Source organism: Dendropsophus ebraccatus, chromosome 6, assembly GCF_027789765.1.
Source record: "Dendropsophus ebraccatus isolate aDenEbr1 chromosome 6, aDenEbr1.pat, whole genome shotgun sequence".
In the NCBI taxonomy this organism is placed as follows: Eukaryota; Metazoa; Chordata; class Amphibia; order Anura; family Hylidae; genus Dendropsophus; species Dendropsophus ebraccatus.
This window is the reverse complement of record NC_091459.1, coordinates 36,760,843-36,779,492: the sequence shown is the minus strand read 5'-3', so window position 1 is coordinate 36,779,492 and position 18,650 is coordinate 36,760,843. Positions and strand designations below refer to the sequence as shown.

Sequence of the window (18,650 nt, the reverse complement as noted above, 5' to 3'; positions counted from 1 at the left end):
CATCGCAATTGCGCAGCCACCCACCATTAACCCCTTTAACGCCGCGATTGAGTCAGCATTTAAGTATAAGTGACCGTAGCATCTCCGGTCACTTAACGATCAGGACCCCTGCATCGTGTCCGCAGCTTACCTCCGTGCAGTCTTCTGTTCAGTCTTCTGCCTGAACACAGGCAGGCTCTATCAAAAGATAGCAGATAACACTTATACCTGCTATGCTATGGCATAGCAGGGATCAGTTTCTGCAATGTAATGTATGTATGTGATAGTTCCCTAAGGGGACTATAAAAGTGAAAATAAATAAATAAATAAATGTTTTACAAAATGCCCCAAAGCCCCTCCCCCATTAAAAGTGAAAATCACGCCCCCATCCCATTTTATTCATAAATCGTAAAAATAATAAAGTTATTTAAAGGAGTTGTCCGGCGCTAAAAAATTATTCACAGAAGAACACACGTCATCAGCCGCTCAGCCGCGATTGGCTGAGCTCAGTTATGGTCAGCCAATCGCGGCTGAGCTTCGGATGACGCTGCAGAGGGCGGCCGGCACTCGGGAAGATTCGCCCGCCGCCCGAAGAAGACGTCACTGCTGAGGATCGGAGACCGTGGTCGGCACGTGACAGGTAATGTATAGCGCACCACACTTCCAGGTACACGGGTGGGGGTGGTGGGACACGGGGAAGGGGGCCATTCACAGACATAACATACATTACAAAGTTGTATAACTTTGTAATGTGTGTTATTCTGTGAATAATTTTTTAGCGCCGGACAACCCCTTTAACATATAATATACTGTAGAGTGCGTAATCGTCCGATCTATTAAAATAAAACAATACTGTTCCCGCACGGTGAACGGCGTGAACAAAAAGCGGTAAAAAAATGCAGAGGTTGCTTTTTTTAAATGACATTTTATATATAAAAAAATTAGTAAAAAGCGATCAATACATTTGATCTAGAAGAAAATGTTACTAATAAAAACTAGAGATCATGAAGCAAAAAATGACACCCCATGACCACGTAGGTGAAAAAAGTAAATGCGCTACAAGAGCTACAATAGGGCCTTTTTAAATATACTGTACCTATTTCCAAAAAAAAAGTTTTACTGCTAATAAAAATAGTAAAACATTAGAAAACCTAGTAACCATGCATATCGCTGTGTTCAGACCGACCTATAGAATAAAGAAACAATGCCAGTTTTACTGCAAAGTGCATTACGTAAACATGGAAGCCCCCCAAAATTTGCGGAATCACATTTTTTGACCCAAGTTCACCCCATAAATGATATTTTGGGGTTCCGTTATTCATTTTATGGCAGATTGAAAGATGCCATTACAAGGTACACCTGTTCCTGAAAAAACAAGCCCTTACATGGCCCTGTAGGTGGAAAAATAAAAGAGTTATGGGTCTTAGAAGGCGAGGAGGAAAAAACAAAAACACAAAAGTGACAATTGGCCCGGTCCTTATGGGGTTAATAATTTGAAAGTGTTTTGCTTTGTGTTATTTTCCTGCAGTCTTGATTCGGTTATTTCCACTGTGGGTCTACCATCCACCATCACAGTTTGCTCAGATATTCATCATGACACCCTGCTATTGAGCTAACTTATCCCAGGTTAGGTGGAGTGTGGCAGGGACACCTGTTTGGGCCTGGAACCAGCATATTTTATCATTATTTTTGGGCTACCTATAGACAATGGAGTTGTAATATTGGAGTGGCAATATTTGGATCTCGATGCCAGTCCTCACCTCTTGGCGCTTTGGATATACTTTTATGTAGATACTTGCCAGTAGGGATGGTCCGAACCTGCCGAGGTTCGGGTTTGTATGAACCCGAACGCTAGGCAGCAGATTCACGCTGTCTGCCGGCAGCGGGAGTAATGCCTGGAAAACTGGGATACAGCCTATGGCTATGGCTGTATCCCAGTTTTCCAGGCGGTCCTCCCGCTGGATCCGCCCGCTCCACGGAGCGGCCAGACAGCGGGAATCATTACCGAGGGTTCGGGTTCGTAGGAACCCGAACCGAACTCTGTTCGGACCATCCCTACTTGCCAGTGTACTACTTTATTATGTTTGAGTAGTCCTCATAATGGATTTTGAATCTATGGGTCAGATTTGTGGATCCTATTAATGCCTCTGATATCAATAGGCTTATGGTATTACTACCTTACCTTCTGTGTCTAATCCCAGTCCTTGTGTGGTGTATGCGGTGCTGCAAACATGATGACAGCTCTGGCGTGAGTAGACGGAGGGAGGACGAGTTATCATCATCACGGTGAGCTGTCATCATGTTTGCAGCACCGCACAGTCTGCACCTCCGGGAATTACAGCATTGTGGGGACGTAAGACAAAGCGCCGGGATGATGACAGTACATGGGAATCACTGCTCCGGTACAGGACAGAGGAGGGACCATGGGCACACCATCATGGCTCTAAAGCATCCTAATGCCCCACAGTGTATACAAGTAGTAGTGTGTGTATATATGACCATTTAGTGATCTACACTACTATATAGTACCGATCAATCTACAGTATATGAGACCTCTGTTCTTTATATGATTAGTGTGCTATGTACTATACAGTATAGTGCACTATATACACTAATCATATGCAGAACAGAGGTCTCATATACTGTAGATTCATTTATACTACATGTTGCATACAGTACATAGTTCACTACTACCACAATCATCATGCCTTATAATCAGGATATGATGGGGATTGTGGATATTCTGATTATAAGGCATGATGATGGTAGTAGTCCTATTTCTTCAAGGTGGAATTCCACAATTAGCAATACTACTACTCCAAGCATCTTACTCTGCTAATATAATTTTCATAATGAGAATTTTAGTCTTACTAGTTGTTGAATTCCAGCTTGAAGAAATACTATTACTACTACCATCATCCCTTATAATTGGGATTTGATGGGGGTTGTAGTTGTGCAAACTTATTGTACAATTTCTTCTACTGCAACCCCCATCATATGCTGATTATAAGACACGATGATGGTAGTAGTCAGTCGTATTTCTTCAAGCTGGAATTCCACAACACCCATCATGCCCTGCTGATTATCCATGATGCTACTGATTCCTCAATGTGTAAATAGTTTCTATTTTTCAGGTGGGGTGAATGGAATTTATCTTTAAAGGCCCTATTACGCTAAACTATTATTGGCCGTATTTGGCCAATATCGGATAATAATCGTCTAGTGCAGTCATGTCAAACTCTGGCCCATGGGCCAAATCTGGCCCGTGGTGCCATTATTTTTGGCCCGCCAGGCAATTCAGTTTGAATTGAATATGGTAGCCCCCCATGGCTACCATATAAGAGACTATGGTGGAGGGCTGGCTACTACATGAGACTATTGGGGAGGGCTGGCTACTATATGAGACTATTGGGAGGGCTGGCTACTATATGAGACTACAGGGGAGGGCTGGCTACTATATGAGACTATTGGGAGGGCTGGCTACTATATGGGACACTTGGGGGGCTGGCTACTATATAAGAGGCTATGGGGGAGGTCTGGCTACTATATAAGAGACTATGGGGGAGGGCTGGCTACTATATGAGACTATGGGGGAGGGCTGGCTACTATATAAGACTATTGGGGAGGGCTTGCTACTATATGAGACTATTGGGAGGGCTGGCTACTATATGAAACTATTGGGAGGGCTGGCTACTATATGAGAGTATTGGGGAAGGCTGGCTACTATACGAGACTATTGGGAGGGCTGGCTACTATATGAGACTATTGGGGAAGGCTGGCTACTATATGAGACTATTGGGAGGGCTGGCTACTATATGAGACTATTGGGGAAGGCTGGCTACTATATGAGACTATTGGGGAGGGCTGGCTACTATATGAGACTACTAGGGAGGGCTGGCTACTATATAAGAGGCTATGGGGGAGGGCTGGCTACTATATGAGACTATTGGGGAAGGCTGGCTACTATACGAGACTATTGGGAGGATTGGCTACTATATGGGACACTTGGGGGGCTGGCTACTATATAAGAGGCTATGGGGGAGGTCTGGCTACTATATAAGAGACTATGGGGGAGGACTGGCTACTATATGAGAGACTGTGGGGGAGGGCTGGCTACTATATGAGACTATTGGGAGGGCTGGCTACTATATGAGACTATTGGGAGGGCTGGCTACTATATGAGAGTATTGGGGAAGGCTGGCTACTATATGAGACTATTGGGAGGGCTGGCTACTATATGAGACTATTGGGGAAGGCTGGCTACTATATGAGACTACTAGGGAGGGCTGGCTACTATATAAGAGGCTATGGGGGAGGGCTGGCTACTATATAAGAAGCTATGGGGGAGGGCTGGCTATTGTATGAGACTATGGGGGAGGGCTGGCTATTGTATGAGACTATTGGGGAGGGCTGGCTATTGTATGAGACTATGGGGGAGGGCTGGCTATTGTATGAGACTATGGGGGAGGGCTGGCTACTATATGAAACTATGGGGGAGGGATGGCTACTATAAGAGACTACTAGGGAGGGCTGGCTACTATATAAGAGGCTATTGGGGAGGGCTGGCTACTATATAAGAGGCTATGGGGGAGGGCTGGCTACTATATGAGACTATGGGGGAGGGCTGGCTATTGTATGAGACAATGGGGGAGGGCTGGCTACTATATGAGACTATTGGGGAGGGCTGGCTACTATATGGGGCAATTGTGGTTGGGTTGGCTACTACATGTGGTAATATTGGGGGGCTATTACATGGGATGGGGTTTAATCATATCAGTCATTTATCATAGTGCACAGCACTGGGAGACGCACACCAATGACAGTGCAAGGACCACTGCATGCGGCCTTCAATAATTATCAAGGTTGGCCCGCGACTTTGTCCAATTTTTTAATTTTGGCCCACTGTGTATTTGAGTTTGACATCCCTGGTCTAGTGTAATAGCAGACAACCATCACCTCACATGAACAATGTCGGCAGATCGTCGCTTTCGTTTGTCTTTCAACAATGTTAAAAGACAAACGACCAGGATAGCAATGATCTGCTGCCGTCGCTCTGTGGAATAGGAGCGGTGGAAGGAGGCCGCTGTTATGTTCTATGGGCTGCCCAGATAATCTAGCGATCACCCAGGCGGCCCCCCGCAGCTCCCCCCTCCCCCCTGCACCTCTCCGCGGCCGATGCTGCTGACAGCTCCTCAATATCGCCCCGTATAATAGTGCCTCAGGTTCACACATCTTTGCTGCTATAAATGAATTGATGCATTATGTAGTTATTGTATATATACGGTTTTGTCAGTACAATACAACGCTCTATACCAGAGATAGGAAATGTTGGCTCTCCAGCTGTTGCAAAACTACAACTCCCATCATGCCTGCATAGCTAAAGCTTTAGCTTCGGCTGTGCAGGCGTGATGGGAGTTGTAGTTTTGCAACAGCTGGGGAGGCACGGTTTCCTACCCCTGACCTACAGTATATAGAAGTGAAGGGTAAATAGTGGTGAAGGAGGGGTTAACACACACAGCTCCAGGCGTCAGCTAGGACCCTCCCCCTCCTCCTCTCTGAGAGAAAGAATTGGACCAATAGTCTTCAGTACTACAGTCATGATCAGGTCACATGACCGGGGGTGGGACGTCCAAGCCCTGGTAACGTAACAGGACGGAGATTCCTGACACTGCGCAGCCGCAGTGCGGACTTCCCCCCTGCCACCAGAAGCCGGCTCTACACATGTGTAACTATCTCGTCTCTGCCCTGAGAAGTAAGTTATGTGCTGTCTCCTCATATGTCTATGCTGTCCTGTCTGAGGGGTGGTGGTGCTTATTACCAGCACATATGTCATGCTGCATGAGGTTACATAGGGACTGGTGACAGGAGCTTGTACCATTAGCTCACTGTTTAGGGTTATTACCCTCTTCCTCTTTGTGTATTATTGGATACAAGAGGCTGATTCTCAGATACATGAGGCTCCACTGCTATTGATGTCTGTCTTGTGGATTATATATGTTTTTATATGTTGTTTTTTTCTGCCAGTATTGAATAAAACTATCCCTTCAGGATCACAAATGTGACTGTACGTCCCTTTTTGCTGTGCATTCCCGTTTAGGAACGTACAGTCACGTCCTAGGATGAAACAAGTGCAGGAGCTGCTCCCGTGCGATCAACGGCGAGTCCTGGCTGTTAGTGAGCGCAGGGGACCCGTCGCAGCTGTCAGCACCAGAGCCGTGCTGTATGCGATTGCAGCATCTTCAGGGCAGAACAGAAGGAGAGCTCTCCCTCTGTTCACCATCGGGGGTTACGATCGTACAGCCCTGATGGTTGCTATGACAACCGGAGGCCTCCAGTGTCATGGCTACGATGGCTGATTAGGCTCAGCCTAGGGCTGGGCGATATGGGCAAAAAATAAAATCTCGATTTTTTTTTTTTAAATTTTTTTTGACGATTCTCGATTTTTTTTCCTTTTTTGCTAAATAAACAGAACATTTTCTCCCTGCAGCATCAGATACTATTTTAATATTTTAGACAACAACTGTATTGATTTCCAGTGTAACAGAGGCCCCATATAGTATAGGAAATCATGTTTGTGCCTCCATCTACGTAGGGTGTAGTAGTGGAGGCATAGTGGATAGGGGGTGTAGTAGTGGAGGTATAGTGGATAGGGGGTGTAGGAGTGGAGGTATAGTGGATAGGGGGTGTAGGAGTGGAGGTATAGTGGATAGGGGGTGTAGGAGTGGAGGTATAGTGGATAAGGGGTGTAGTAGTGAGGTATAGTGGATAAGGGGTGTAGTAGTGGAGGTATAGTGGATAAGGGGTGTAGTAGTGGAGGTCTAGTGGATAAGGGGTGTAGTAGTAGTGAGGTATAGTGGATAAGGGGTGTAGGAGTGGAGGTATAGTGGATAAGGGGTGTAGTAGTACAGGTATAGTGGATAAGGGGTGTAGTAGTACAGGTATAGATGAGGGGTGACTGGGGTGACACTAAAGGGGACTGGGGTGACACTAAAGGGGACTGGGGGACACTAAAGGGGACTGGGGTGACACTGGGGAACACTGAGGGGACTGGGGGGGACACTGAGGGGACTGGGGGGGACACACTGAAGGGGACTGGGGGGACACACTGAAGGGGACTGGGGGGGGACACACTGAAGGGGACTGGGGGGGGACACACTGAAGGGGACTGGGGGGGACACTGAAGGGGACTGGGGGGGGACACTGAGGGGGACTGGGGGGGGGACACTGAGGGAACAATGAGGGGATTGGGGGGACACTGAGGGGACTGGGGGGTGACTGGTGCAGCTGGAGGTGATTGGAGCAGGAGGGCACATACATCTCCTCCTCCTGTCACCTCCACACACACGCTCCCCTCCCGGCCAGATATGGAGGTCCCGGGTCTGTGGAGGAGGAGGCCGCAGGGCTTACAGTAGGTGGTGATCGCATAGCTGCGGGTCACGGAGCTATACAGCGGGAACGGGGGTCTGCACCGAGCCCCCCGATCCCGCTGTATAGCTCCAGGACGAGCAGCGCCGCGATCACCACCTACTGTAGTCCCTGCGGCCTCCTCCTCCACAGACCCGGGACCTCCATATCTGGCCGGGAGGAGAGCAGGACGCTCAGTGGAAGGGGCGGGGGCAGATCAGCGGCGGTGCTGTCAGTGGCTGGAGGCCGCCGGCACTGCACCGCCCCTCTCCAGCCTGGCCACCCAGCATCTTCTCCCCGCTCACCCACACCGCCCCTCTACGGCTCTCCCGCCGGACCGCACCGCAACCCCCCTTCTCTCAGCTCCTCTCCGGCACCGCAGCCCGAAATGATTTTTTGTGAAAATCGAATTTACGATTTTCACAAAAAATCAAATCGATCTCAACGTTCTGGACGATTAATCGAATTAATTCGATTAATCGCCCAGCCCTAGCTCAGCCCTAAGGTAGATAGTGAAGTCCCCGTGGTGGGACAGTAAAATAAAAACATACACACAAAATATAAATAAAGTACAAAACACATATAATCCCCATAGGCCCCAATCCAATAATGAATGTAGAAAAAAAAAAGTACACGTTTGGTATTGCCGCATGCTTAACAACGTTGGCAATACAGTTCTCAGAATGGCTAGGATAAGTTATAGCATCATGTGGCTATATTCACATAAAGTGAGACAGGTCAAATTTAAATTAATGGGCTCTGGTCCTTGAAGCTTGTCCGGGGAAAATTAACTTGTCTTCTATTCACAGGATAGGGGACAAGTAAGAGATCGCAGGGGAACGAAACGCAATAAAAAGGAGGGTGAGGTGCAGGGGATGTGCTATATGGGGGATGGTGTTTGCTTGGTAATGGTCTGTATGTTATTTAGGTAGCTGGCAACTTAGCAATATTACTATTTAGTATCATATGTTTATATATTCATATGCACATTGTCAGTACCTTATGTCTTTCCCATTCTGTCTGCAGTAGTGGTGGTGAGTGCAATACCATATTCATACTTGTGTTGTTTGGGGGCAACCTTCCCTGACGGTGGTGTCGGCAGGGTTTTGGTGGGGCATTTTGGGTTTGGTCCTGTGACATTGGGGTTGCAGGGCCATTCCATGGCCTCTCTTCCCTGCATGTGCAGGGTTGGCGGTCGCTGACGACACAGTGTGTAGTTAGCGTAGATACCCGTGTGAACCAGGGGACCTGCATGTGGTACATGGGGCAATATGGTTTTTAAAATAGGCCTAGCGGTATTAGTATCAGCCATAGGTGGGATGTGCAGCCGCTTCTTTCTCTCCATGTCGTATCATATGCACATTACACTTTATTGTATATTAGGACATTGGAATCCCACTTACTATTATATTTTTGTCCACCTTTCTGTAATGAAATTGTATGATGGTATGGTCCCCTGCACCCTGTTTTTAAATGTCTATTGCAGCCATAAAACAAACACACACACACAGCCTGCTGCAGCCATAGCACACTGAAGAAAAACACAATCTTCTCTCAGGGTATGTGCACGCTGAGTAATTTGGACGGAAAGTCCGTCTCTCGCGTGCGCCCGCCGATATTCGCGAGAGACGGGATTTCCGTCCAAATTACTCAGTGTGCACATACCCTGAGAGAAGATCAATTTCATTCTTTGGATGAAGGAAGGAATCTGCCCATGCATAGAATGGAATCTATGACACTGGCGGAGACGCGCGGGTCCTCTCGTGGACTGCAGCGCGCGCGCTGGTATTCCGCAACGGAGGTTCCGTCTGAATTCCTCAGTGTGCACATACACTCAGAGAGAAAACACCACATTGAGGACAGAGGTTACTGCTACACTACTTATGGCTTCTCCTCCTCCGTTTCTGTATTACACAGGATATCTTCATATTACACTGCTGCTTATATATAAGCATCCAGGAAGAGAACAGCACAGATCTCCCCCCACACACAATGGACTCTTCCAGCTCAGAAACAAGCTGCCAAATAGTGAACACTAACTTTTCCTTGACCCTTATCTAATAGGGCCAGTGCTTTATTACTGATATATGGAGTAAACTAAATGTATGTGTGAGAGTTAATTTCCTGGTTGTCATAAATAAAGGGTTTAGATTATTAGAACATAAAATATATTATCGAGGAACATTTATAAAATTCATATGAAGACTCAATTACAAAATTTTACACGATTTTTTTAAAGCTGAAATAGAAGTCAGTACATTTTCTCCAACTCTGCATCCAGCCACAACTGGCTTTGACTCCAGAGCCCTGCTACTCATTTAGCCAAATTTATCATGTACTTCAGTCAGACCCTGGTGTACTGTGTTAGCCAATCTGGTCACCAAAAAAATAAAAACACAAAAATTCTGCAACATTTATCAAAGCTTTTGCTACTACATTTTGTGCAGGGATCAGAGATTTTTGTTGCGCATGTGAAACATTATAGTGCAAATGATAAATATGTTCCTTAGTGTGCATGTTTCATTCCACAAAAAGAGGAATCTATTAATGTGATCTGAACAGTGCCATGCACTGGTAACCTGGATAATATGGGATTGCATATGGTCACCGCATTGACTTGTCAATCATAAGATAATGCTGTGGCCTCCTGTGCTGGCACTGATGTTGGGCCTGCTGGTGGGTTTGGTGTTTTGGAGGCTAATTGTCATGGTGGCCAGGAGTGGTAACACCCACCCCCCAGCACACGACAGCTGGACCTTGGTTAGGACAGGTGTGAGGTACAAGGTGTTGGTGCGGGTGTGACGGTAGAGGCCCAATTTAAACAACTTGTAAACTTAATTTGAAAAGGTATCTTACTGCTCAAGTACTTAGTGCAAAAAATATTAGTAACAATGCTTCAACAGGTAGATAGGTAAGTTGATAGAAGAAACAACAACAGGAGATAGGGACAGAGAAGGAGGGCCCTTGCCTAATGTACTTTGTACTCAGCCGGGATGTGGTGAAGTGTTTGACAATATCCTCGTACTCATGTATGGATGAGTCTAGTTATCTCGCCTAACCGCCCTCTGCTCCACTGGGTCGGTTGATCTGTCTTCAGGGGTAGTACGAGCCCTGGTCTCTGCTCTGGGTGCAGCTGGCTTGTAGTGGCCTTTCTACAAAGCTGAGGGCTTGTCGGTAGAGAGCGGCTGAACGTGCGCTGTGCTCTACCGTAGGATCTTGAGCTTGTCCGTCCCTTTTGTAAGGTGGTTGACTCCTGTTCTTTTAGTTTTTTCTAGACGTAGGCAAATCTGAGGTCTCCCTTGGCTCCGGTGTCCCTAGAAGTCTATTCTATCAACCCATGAAGGTTGGACAGCTAGTGTCAGGAACAACTATACATACGTCCTGCCTGGCCTGTAGCCAAGCACTTACTGCTAACTAAAGGAAGCTGTTACCAGAGAAAAGAAGTGTAAGTGTAGCTAGACCTAAGTGTTATCTGAAGCTGTGCTGTGAAAGTGTGACATCTAGTTGTTGGAGTAAGGACCAGCGGCCAACCTGTCCTATCCTGTGACACTAGAGTGATAGTTTTACCAAGGTGTAAAAAGAGAAAAGAAAACGCATAGTTGGACACTACAATAACACCTTCCTCTGGCACCTTTCATAAACAGTTCACACAATGTCCTTCTTTATATTGTAATGGCTGTATTTACAGCCAATATAATATCCGCCTAAAGTTGATTTATTTAATATCAACTAGCCTTCCTATTTTAACTTAACACCCCGTCCCCCCTTTACTCTGTGTGGTTTATCACACTATCCACAAGCTTAGATGCTCCACATTCAACATATACCTGTATAAATCTTGTCTGCGTCTTCTTTCTGCTTAAAAATTGCTTCATTTGATAGGTGGACAGTGTCATTAGGCGGGGCTTCACAACAGTTGGACTCCCTCTCCCAAGACAGACGGCTCATCTGCCTTGAAGCCCCACCTAGGTGACACTGTCCACATATATAGATCTTCATGCTAACGTAATGTATCATAAATATATAAATTTATGTATGTTCCTATTTTTGGGCAGGTGTGTTGGAACAATGTCTTTGATGAAGTGTGCGAAGTGGCCCTTGGGGATTTTTAGACCCAGCAGCGGTGTGTTTTGCACAACAAGGGCAATCAGCCTCTTTTCTGGCTCTCCTACAACTACACAATGGAGCAAAGTTGTTTCTGATGCAGAAAAAATTGTGGGTTATCCGACATCCTTTATGAGTCTCCGTTGTCTTCTAAGTGATGAACTGAGCAACATAGCGATGCAAGTCAGAAAACTGGTGGGGACCAAGCATCCTTTACTAAATACGGCCAGGTAAGGTACTGACGCAAGACACCTAGTGATGTCATGATACCAGACTTTTGATTTCCAACTATTTAAGAAAAAAATACAAAATGAGAAAAGGCTAAGATTTATCAAAGGGTGTAAAACAGTGCTTTTTAAATCCAGTCGTCAGGCCTCACCAACAGGTCATGTTTTGAGGATTTCCTTAGTATTTCACAGGTGATATAATTATTTTCAGTACATCAGGTATTATCACAGGTGTTTATTGAATGGGATATCCTCAAAACATGACCTGTTGGTGTGGCCTGAGGACTGGAATTGTGAAGCACTGTTGCAACATATACTCTGGTATAAACTGCCTACAGCCAGTAATTGGCTAAGCGGGCCATCACTGAGCAGGGACCCTGGAAAAGCAGACAGGAGCATGCTGGGCATCCAAATCAGTTTAAAGGGGTTGTCCGGCGATAAAAAATTATTCACAGAATAACACACATTACAAAGTTATACAACTTTGTAATGTATGTTATGTCTGTGAATGGCCCCCTTCCCCGTGTCCCACCACCCCCACCCGTGTACCCGGAAGTGTGGTGCGCTATACATTACCTGTCACGTGCCGACCACGGTCTCCGGTCCTCAGCAGTGACGTCTTCTTCGGGAGGCCAGCGGATCTTCCCGAGTGCCGGCCGCCCTCTGCAGCGTCATCCGAAGCTCAGCCGCGATTGGCTGAGCATAACTGTGCTCAGCCAATCGCGGCTGAGCAGCTGATGATGTGGCTGCGTCATCAGCCGCTCAGCCGCGATTGGCTGAGCACAGTTATGCTCAGCCAATCGCGGCTGAGCTTCGGATGACGCTGCAGAGGGTGGCCGCCACTCGGGAAGATCCGCCGGCCTCCCGAAGAAGACGTCACTGCTGACGATCGGAGACCGTGGACGACACGAGATGCGGTGAGTATAATGCACCACACTTCCGGGTCTAGCGTGGGTGGGGGGAAACACGGGGAAGGGGGCCATTCACAGACATAACATACATTACAAAGTTGTATAACTTTGTAATGTGTGTTATTCTGTGAATAATTTTTTATCGCCGGACAACCCCTTTAATTACAAGGCTATGGCTCTTTATTTTTGCATAAGAATAAAAAGTGGCAGCAAGAATGGAGTGCCATAGGCTTCGATAGAAATCAGTATCTAGTAAAATCCGCTTTGATGTGACATGTGAATGGAGTCGGATCGTAAGGTGGGAATGGGGAGGAATTTATTAGATGGATTGATCTGTACCGTTTGACAAGTGTAAAATAAACTGTCTGGTTTTACACTAAGAAGTGCTGCTTCACACACATATATATATATATATATATATATATATATATATATTTTTTTTTTTTTTTTTTGTTCACCTGTCCCTCACAATACCTGCATTCACTGCAAAGCTGCATTTATCCCTATCTCTGTGCTCTATAAGGCAAATCAACAGCTAACTCGGGCAGCCACAAGAGGCCTCAGGTTGCTGCACTTCATGAACTGGCTGCTCCCTTTGACCCAAACCTCTGCACTACCAATGCACAGCCCACAGTTCCATTTAAATGCTGCTGGCAGTTTTGGACATTGACCTCTAAATGGTTACAGGCAGTGGCGTGCTACCATAGAGGCAGGGTAGGCAGTTGCTATGGGGTCCGTGCAGAAGGGGGGCCCGGGGAGAAGGTAAGAGCGTGTGTCCTTATGCTTAAAAGGGTTATCCAGTGCTGCAAAAACATGGCCACTTTCTTTCAGAGACAATATGACTCTTGTCTCCAGTTCAGGTGTGGTTTGCAATTAAGCTCCATTCACTTCAATGGAACAGAGCAGCAAAACCCCGCCCCAAGCTGGAGACAAGAGTGGGGCTGTCTCTTGAAGAAAGTGGCCATGTTTTTGCAGTGCTGGATAACCCCTTTAACCCTTTATGTACTGCAGTGTGTAAGTGACACAATGTTTACTTACATGCTGCAACCCAGAAAAAGGGTTAACAAGCAGAAGACAGAGATCTCCTCTGATAACCTCTGACCTTTGTTCTCCAGCTGCGCCAAGTAGGAAAATGTGCAGAGCTCCATGCAGAGGTCAGGTGTTTTTAGCAATAAAGCAAAGATCTCTTTGTCTTCTGAACATTGGGTCACTTGCACACTGCAGTACATAAGGGGTTAATCATAAGGCAGTTAGCTCCTGCACCTCTTAATGGGCCCTTATAGGTAAGAACAGTGGACTGTAATAGCAAGCAGCCGTTGATTCTCCGCTCCGCCAGTCACTCTTGTGGCTGCAGGCAGGATTCTGCCTCTTGCCACAAGAAATTTTATTTTTTCCCCACATCACAGAGCATACACTGTGTGTGTGTGTGTATGTATATATATGTGTAATTATATATATAATATGTATATATGCGTAGTGCTTTGTGTTGTGCGTAGGGGAGGAGGGCCCCCTTAAAATTTTTTGCTATGAGGCCCTGTGAATCCTAGCTACCAGATTTAACCCTAGCGTGCATAGAGGATGTGGACCCTAAGCGGAGCGTGCATAGAGGATGTGGAGAGCCAAATACAGCACAACTTTTCTGCCCTCAATTCATCCTCTAAGCACGCTCTAGAGCGGGGGAGTTACTCACTGTATGTTTGCCTAGTTCTCCCTGTGGAGGCAGTGCGGTGCAACAGAGTGATTTTTACTTGCATTAGAAGTACATAACAGTTTTTCTTTTTATGCTTAGTGACACTGTCACCCCCATTTTGCATTCTGACTTCTCTACACAGGTGTAATGGGTAAATTTAGCAGTTTTCACAACTTATTTTATATCATTCGTCATGCTGCTTGTTCAAGTAAACTGCAGATTGTGCTACGTTGGCGGGGCATCACGGCAACAGCACCACTTAGCCCCGTCCACATCGCCACCGTTGCCCCAGTGACGTCATCGGCACACAGGCCCGCCCCCTCGACAACCATTGGTATTGGCCAACCTAGAGGGGATGGGGCGTAGACCTTTAGACCAGCCTTTTCCAATGGTCGGTGAGGGGACGGGGCCTATGTGCCTATGATGTCATGGAGGGGTGGGGCCAATGGTGGCACTGTGGGCGGGGCTAAGTTGCACTGTTTCCATGAAGCCCGGCCCACTTAACACTATCTACAGATGATAAAAGATTACTTTTTGCTTGAACAAGCAGCATGACGTATGATATAAAATAAGGTATGAAAACTGCTAAATTTACCCTTTTACATCTGTGTAGAAAAGTCAGAATGCAAAAAGGGGGCGACAGTGTCACTTTAATATCTCTCTATATGGCCGACTGCCAGAGATGGGTCACTGATGTTAGTCTGGAGGTATGGTGGTATATGTGAAGTTGCCCTTTGTGAATTGGATAGGTAGTGAACCTGTAGGTAGGTCATCTGCGCCGGGCCGTTAGCCACAGGGTTTCAGTTTCCAGAATATACTAAGGATATGTCGAGAAGTTCTCACTGTGTGAATACCTTGATGAGTAAGCAGAACAGGCTTGCTCTCTTGGTAAGTTCATCAATAAAATAAGCTCCTTGGCTCAACAACTCATGGCACACGATCTGTTAGTTGTTATGCTGACTCCAGTAAATCCACTCAGAGGATGCTACTCCTACTACAGCTGCACTCAACTACTCCTCTGGACTTCCTATGCCAACTGCCTCTTGAGGGAAGCTCATTAGAATAGCCCCACCCTCTTTCCGGACCTTTCTCCTAGATAGTGTAGTACACTATGGATGCAGTTGGTGTTGCTATGGTAACTCCCTGAGTGTGGGGTGTGTGAATAGTGATGATCTCCAGCATGGCTCCTCTCTATAATACAATAAAGGATAACCAATATATTAACAAATCCATGTCGATATCATACAGGATCCATTCTCTGCCCAACCATAGGGAAGCACAACTTTTGTACACTACACAGGGTCCCTTGCCATGCTTGACAGTGGGTTAAAGGAGTCCTCTAGCCAGGGTTGTATTAGCAGCTGCTGCTGCCCTAGGCATTAAACCTGCAGACGCCCCTCATCTTCACCCACCAATTAGCATTATGATTTTCTAGTTTCTGAACATTATATTGATATCTGATCAGTCTTAGGCCGCATTCCCACATTTACTGTACGTCACCAAATGCAGCCTAAACCGGACACTCATGCGGTAACCAATAGGCGTATGGCCAATAATCCTGGTAACAGCGCATGACTACAGGGGAAGAAATGGGAGCCTGGTTTCGGCCACATGCATTTCTGTAGATGTAAAAACGTGTTTTTCATGATTTTTAACTGCTTACAACGTAAACTAGTTTCCACCTTGAATCAATGATTAGAGCCGCCTGCATATTGTCTGAAGGAATTCTCACCACATTGGTAGATTGACTCCAGATTTACTGGCAAGTCTAAAAGGTAGGTGGGAGACTAAAAAAAATAAAAACTTTAAAAAGTTGTTTCCTGTCCCCTGCTCCCTGGTGCTGCACTTTGCACTTTGTTTTATCTGATGAAGAGGACGGATGTCTTCGAAACACGTCATATTTGTGCTACATTAAATATATTTTTCACTATATTAAATTCATTTATTTAAGCTTTCGGACACTTCTCTATGTGGACAGCGCTGACCGTGAGTACCTTATATCCTTTTTATTTTATTCACTTATAGTCCCCTGGTGTCCTCCTACGCTGTCTCTGGGGTCCCCGCTGATCAAGCTTACCACTACTTCTGAGACAGACTGGTCTCACAAGTGACAGCCCACCCAGCCAATCACTGACTGAGACAGGATATTGTTGGCTAAGCGGGCTGTCACTGCTGAGATCGGTCTGTCTCAGAAGTGGTGGTGGGTTCATTCAGCTGTTGTACGGAGGGCAGCAATACATTAAAGGTTCTTCGTTTCCGGAATACCCAAGCAAAATTTTGTGACTTTTTCCTGCCAATCAGTCTATATTATTGATAAATTTCCTTACATGTTTAATGCACAGATAGAAAAGTCAGGAAATGATCATCACAAGTGCCTATTGCGACGGCTAGGAGGCAATGTTGAGTATTTGATGTGACTTGGAGGATTGTGATTTGACAAATAATTTTGTTGTGGGCAGTAAATGAAAACAGGGCTGAAAATCATTTTGCATAGTGTTTATTTTAATTCCAGCAACAGTGCTGCTTTTTTTTTAAATACATATTCTCGGACTGAGATGGATGTAAATCTGTGACCCCTTGCCTCCGTTTTTCTGTTTGGTTAATGATTTGAATCTACATCAGACGACATTCATGTTGCCATAGTTACAGAAACGTAGAATGGATTTTCTTTTCCTTTAAACCCTGGTGAATTTGTGTCCCTTGCTACCTACACTATGTTTTAGTTTGTGACTTTCAAGCCAATTAATCCCCTTAGGGCACTGAGCAGTGCGTTACACAGATCTTTGCACCAGATACAGTAAGTGGAAGCTGTACTTAAACTCTCAGCTAGAAAATTAGTCCCAAACTGCTTACATGGTTGCATAGCTATGTAAGATGCCAGACTATCCATACCTTTTTATTGTAGTGCAAGGCTGCAATCGCCTAAAAGAAAAGCTATTTATAGAGGTGTGGCCAGGGCACTTCAGTGCCTTGGCCACACCTCTAAGGCATTTCATAGAGGAGATCACAAACAATTTTGTTAGGTGATTGCAGCCTTTGACAACTACAGTAAAGGTATGGATACTCTGGCTTCTTACATAGCTGTTTAAACAGTTGGTCACTGACTGCTTGACTGGGCAGTCCATCATCCAAGTCATGATGTTGCTGCAGAAGGAGATTCAGGAGCCCAGCGGGAGTCCCAGAGCGGTAAGCGTACACTCCAGCCTACCTGTTCATTCTTTGGACGGATGACGGAATCCACCCATGCATAGAATGGAGTCTTTGACACGGGCAGAGATGCGCCCGCCACAGTCTGCGAGTGGGTGCAAGCTGCAGAAGGCACGACTGGTTTTCCGTCGTCATTCCGTAGTGTGCACATACCCTAAGGCAGCGCTGCAGAAGCATGGGGAGAGGTAAGTAGTGCATATGTTCCCACTGCCTTCTAGAAAAATTTCAGCTCCTCCATACTCTGAATGTATCAAGCAGTCTTACAATAAGAATGTCTTTTGTTGCCCATAGTGGACAATCACAGCTCTGCTTTTATTTTACCAGGGCTCGTGAATATTTGAAAGCTGAGCTGTGATTGGTTACTATGAGCAACGAAGGTCATACGTTCTTTTTGTATGTCATTCTTAGAGTGGAGGCGCGCGAGCCCTCCAATAGACTTGCTGTTTTGAGGCAGGCAGAATTCTCCGCCACTGAAATCCGCCGAATTTGCTTAGTGTGAAAAGACCCTTAGGGTATGCTTACACACTTAGGGTGCGTTCACACGTACAGGATCTGTAGCAGATTTGATGGCCCAGAGTTACTTTGCAACTTCAAATCTGTGCCATCAAATCTGCTGCAGATCCTGAACGTGTGATCGCACCCTAAAAGTGTACCTTCAGTGCTTTAATCAAAAATAACAACTGTGCACACTAGTCATTCTTAGTAATGTACATGTATTTTGAATTGAGCGCAGGAGCAGCATTGCAAGAATAGCCGCTCTGCCTGATTCCCGCAGTATACAGTGGAACCTGTAGAGTAGAGTGTCCTGCTCCGTTTTCATTGCGCTCATCTTCTTTCGTCCCTTGAAGGAATGTTTAAATGAAATGTACAATAATTAGAACAAAAAATTTAAAAGGTTTCTGCGGCGGGCAGGACATAAACCCAGGGTTGTGGAATCGGAGTCGGAGCTAGTTTTGGCTGGAGTTGGGAAAAAATGTACCAACTCCGACTCCAGCTTTAAAAAAATCTTTAAAAAATTAACGAATTTTACAAGTTTTGCTCATGAATATATATTATGAGCAACATTTTAATAGGACACTGGCCCTATTACATATGGGTGGTCATGGAAAAGTTGTCGGTCACTATTTG

General features: G+C 45.8%; 1 protein-coding gene across 1 annotated transcript in view; it reads left to right on the top strand.

The window, feature by feature from the left end:
- Window positions 1-5,601: 5,601 nt before the first annotated feature.
- The window catches only part of PDSS2 (decaprenyl diphosphate synthase subunit 2), a 129,809-nt gene continuing 116,760 nt past the window's right edge, over window positions 5,602-18,650 (top strand). The window contains exons 1-2 of the mRNA XM_069973615.1: window positions 5,602-5,731; window positions 11,439-11,717. Of these exons, the coding sequence (XP_069829716.1) occupies window positions 11,452-11,717 (266 nt within the window). The 5' untranslated portion in view covers window positions 5,602-5,731; window positions 11,439-11,451. The remainder of the gene's footprint in view (window positions 5,732-11,438; window positions 11,718-18,650) is intronic.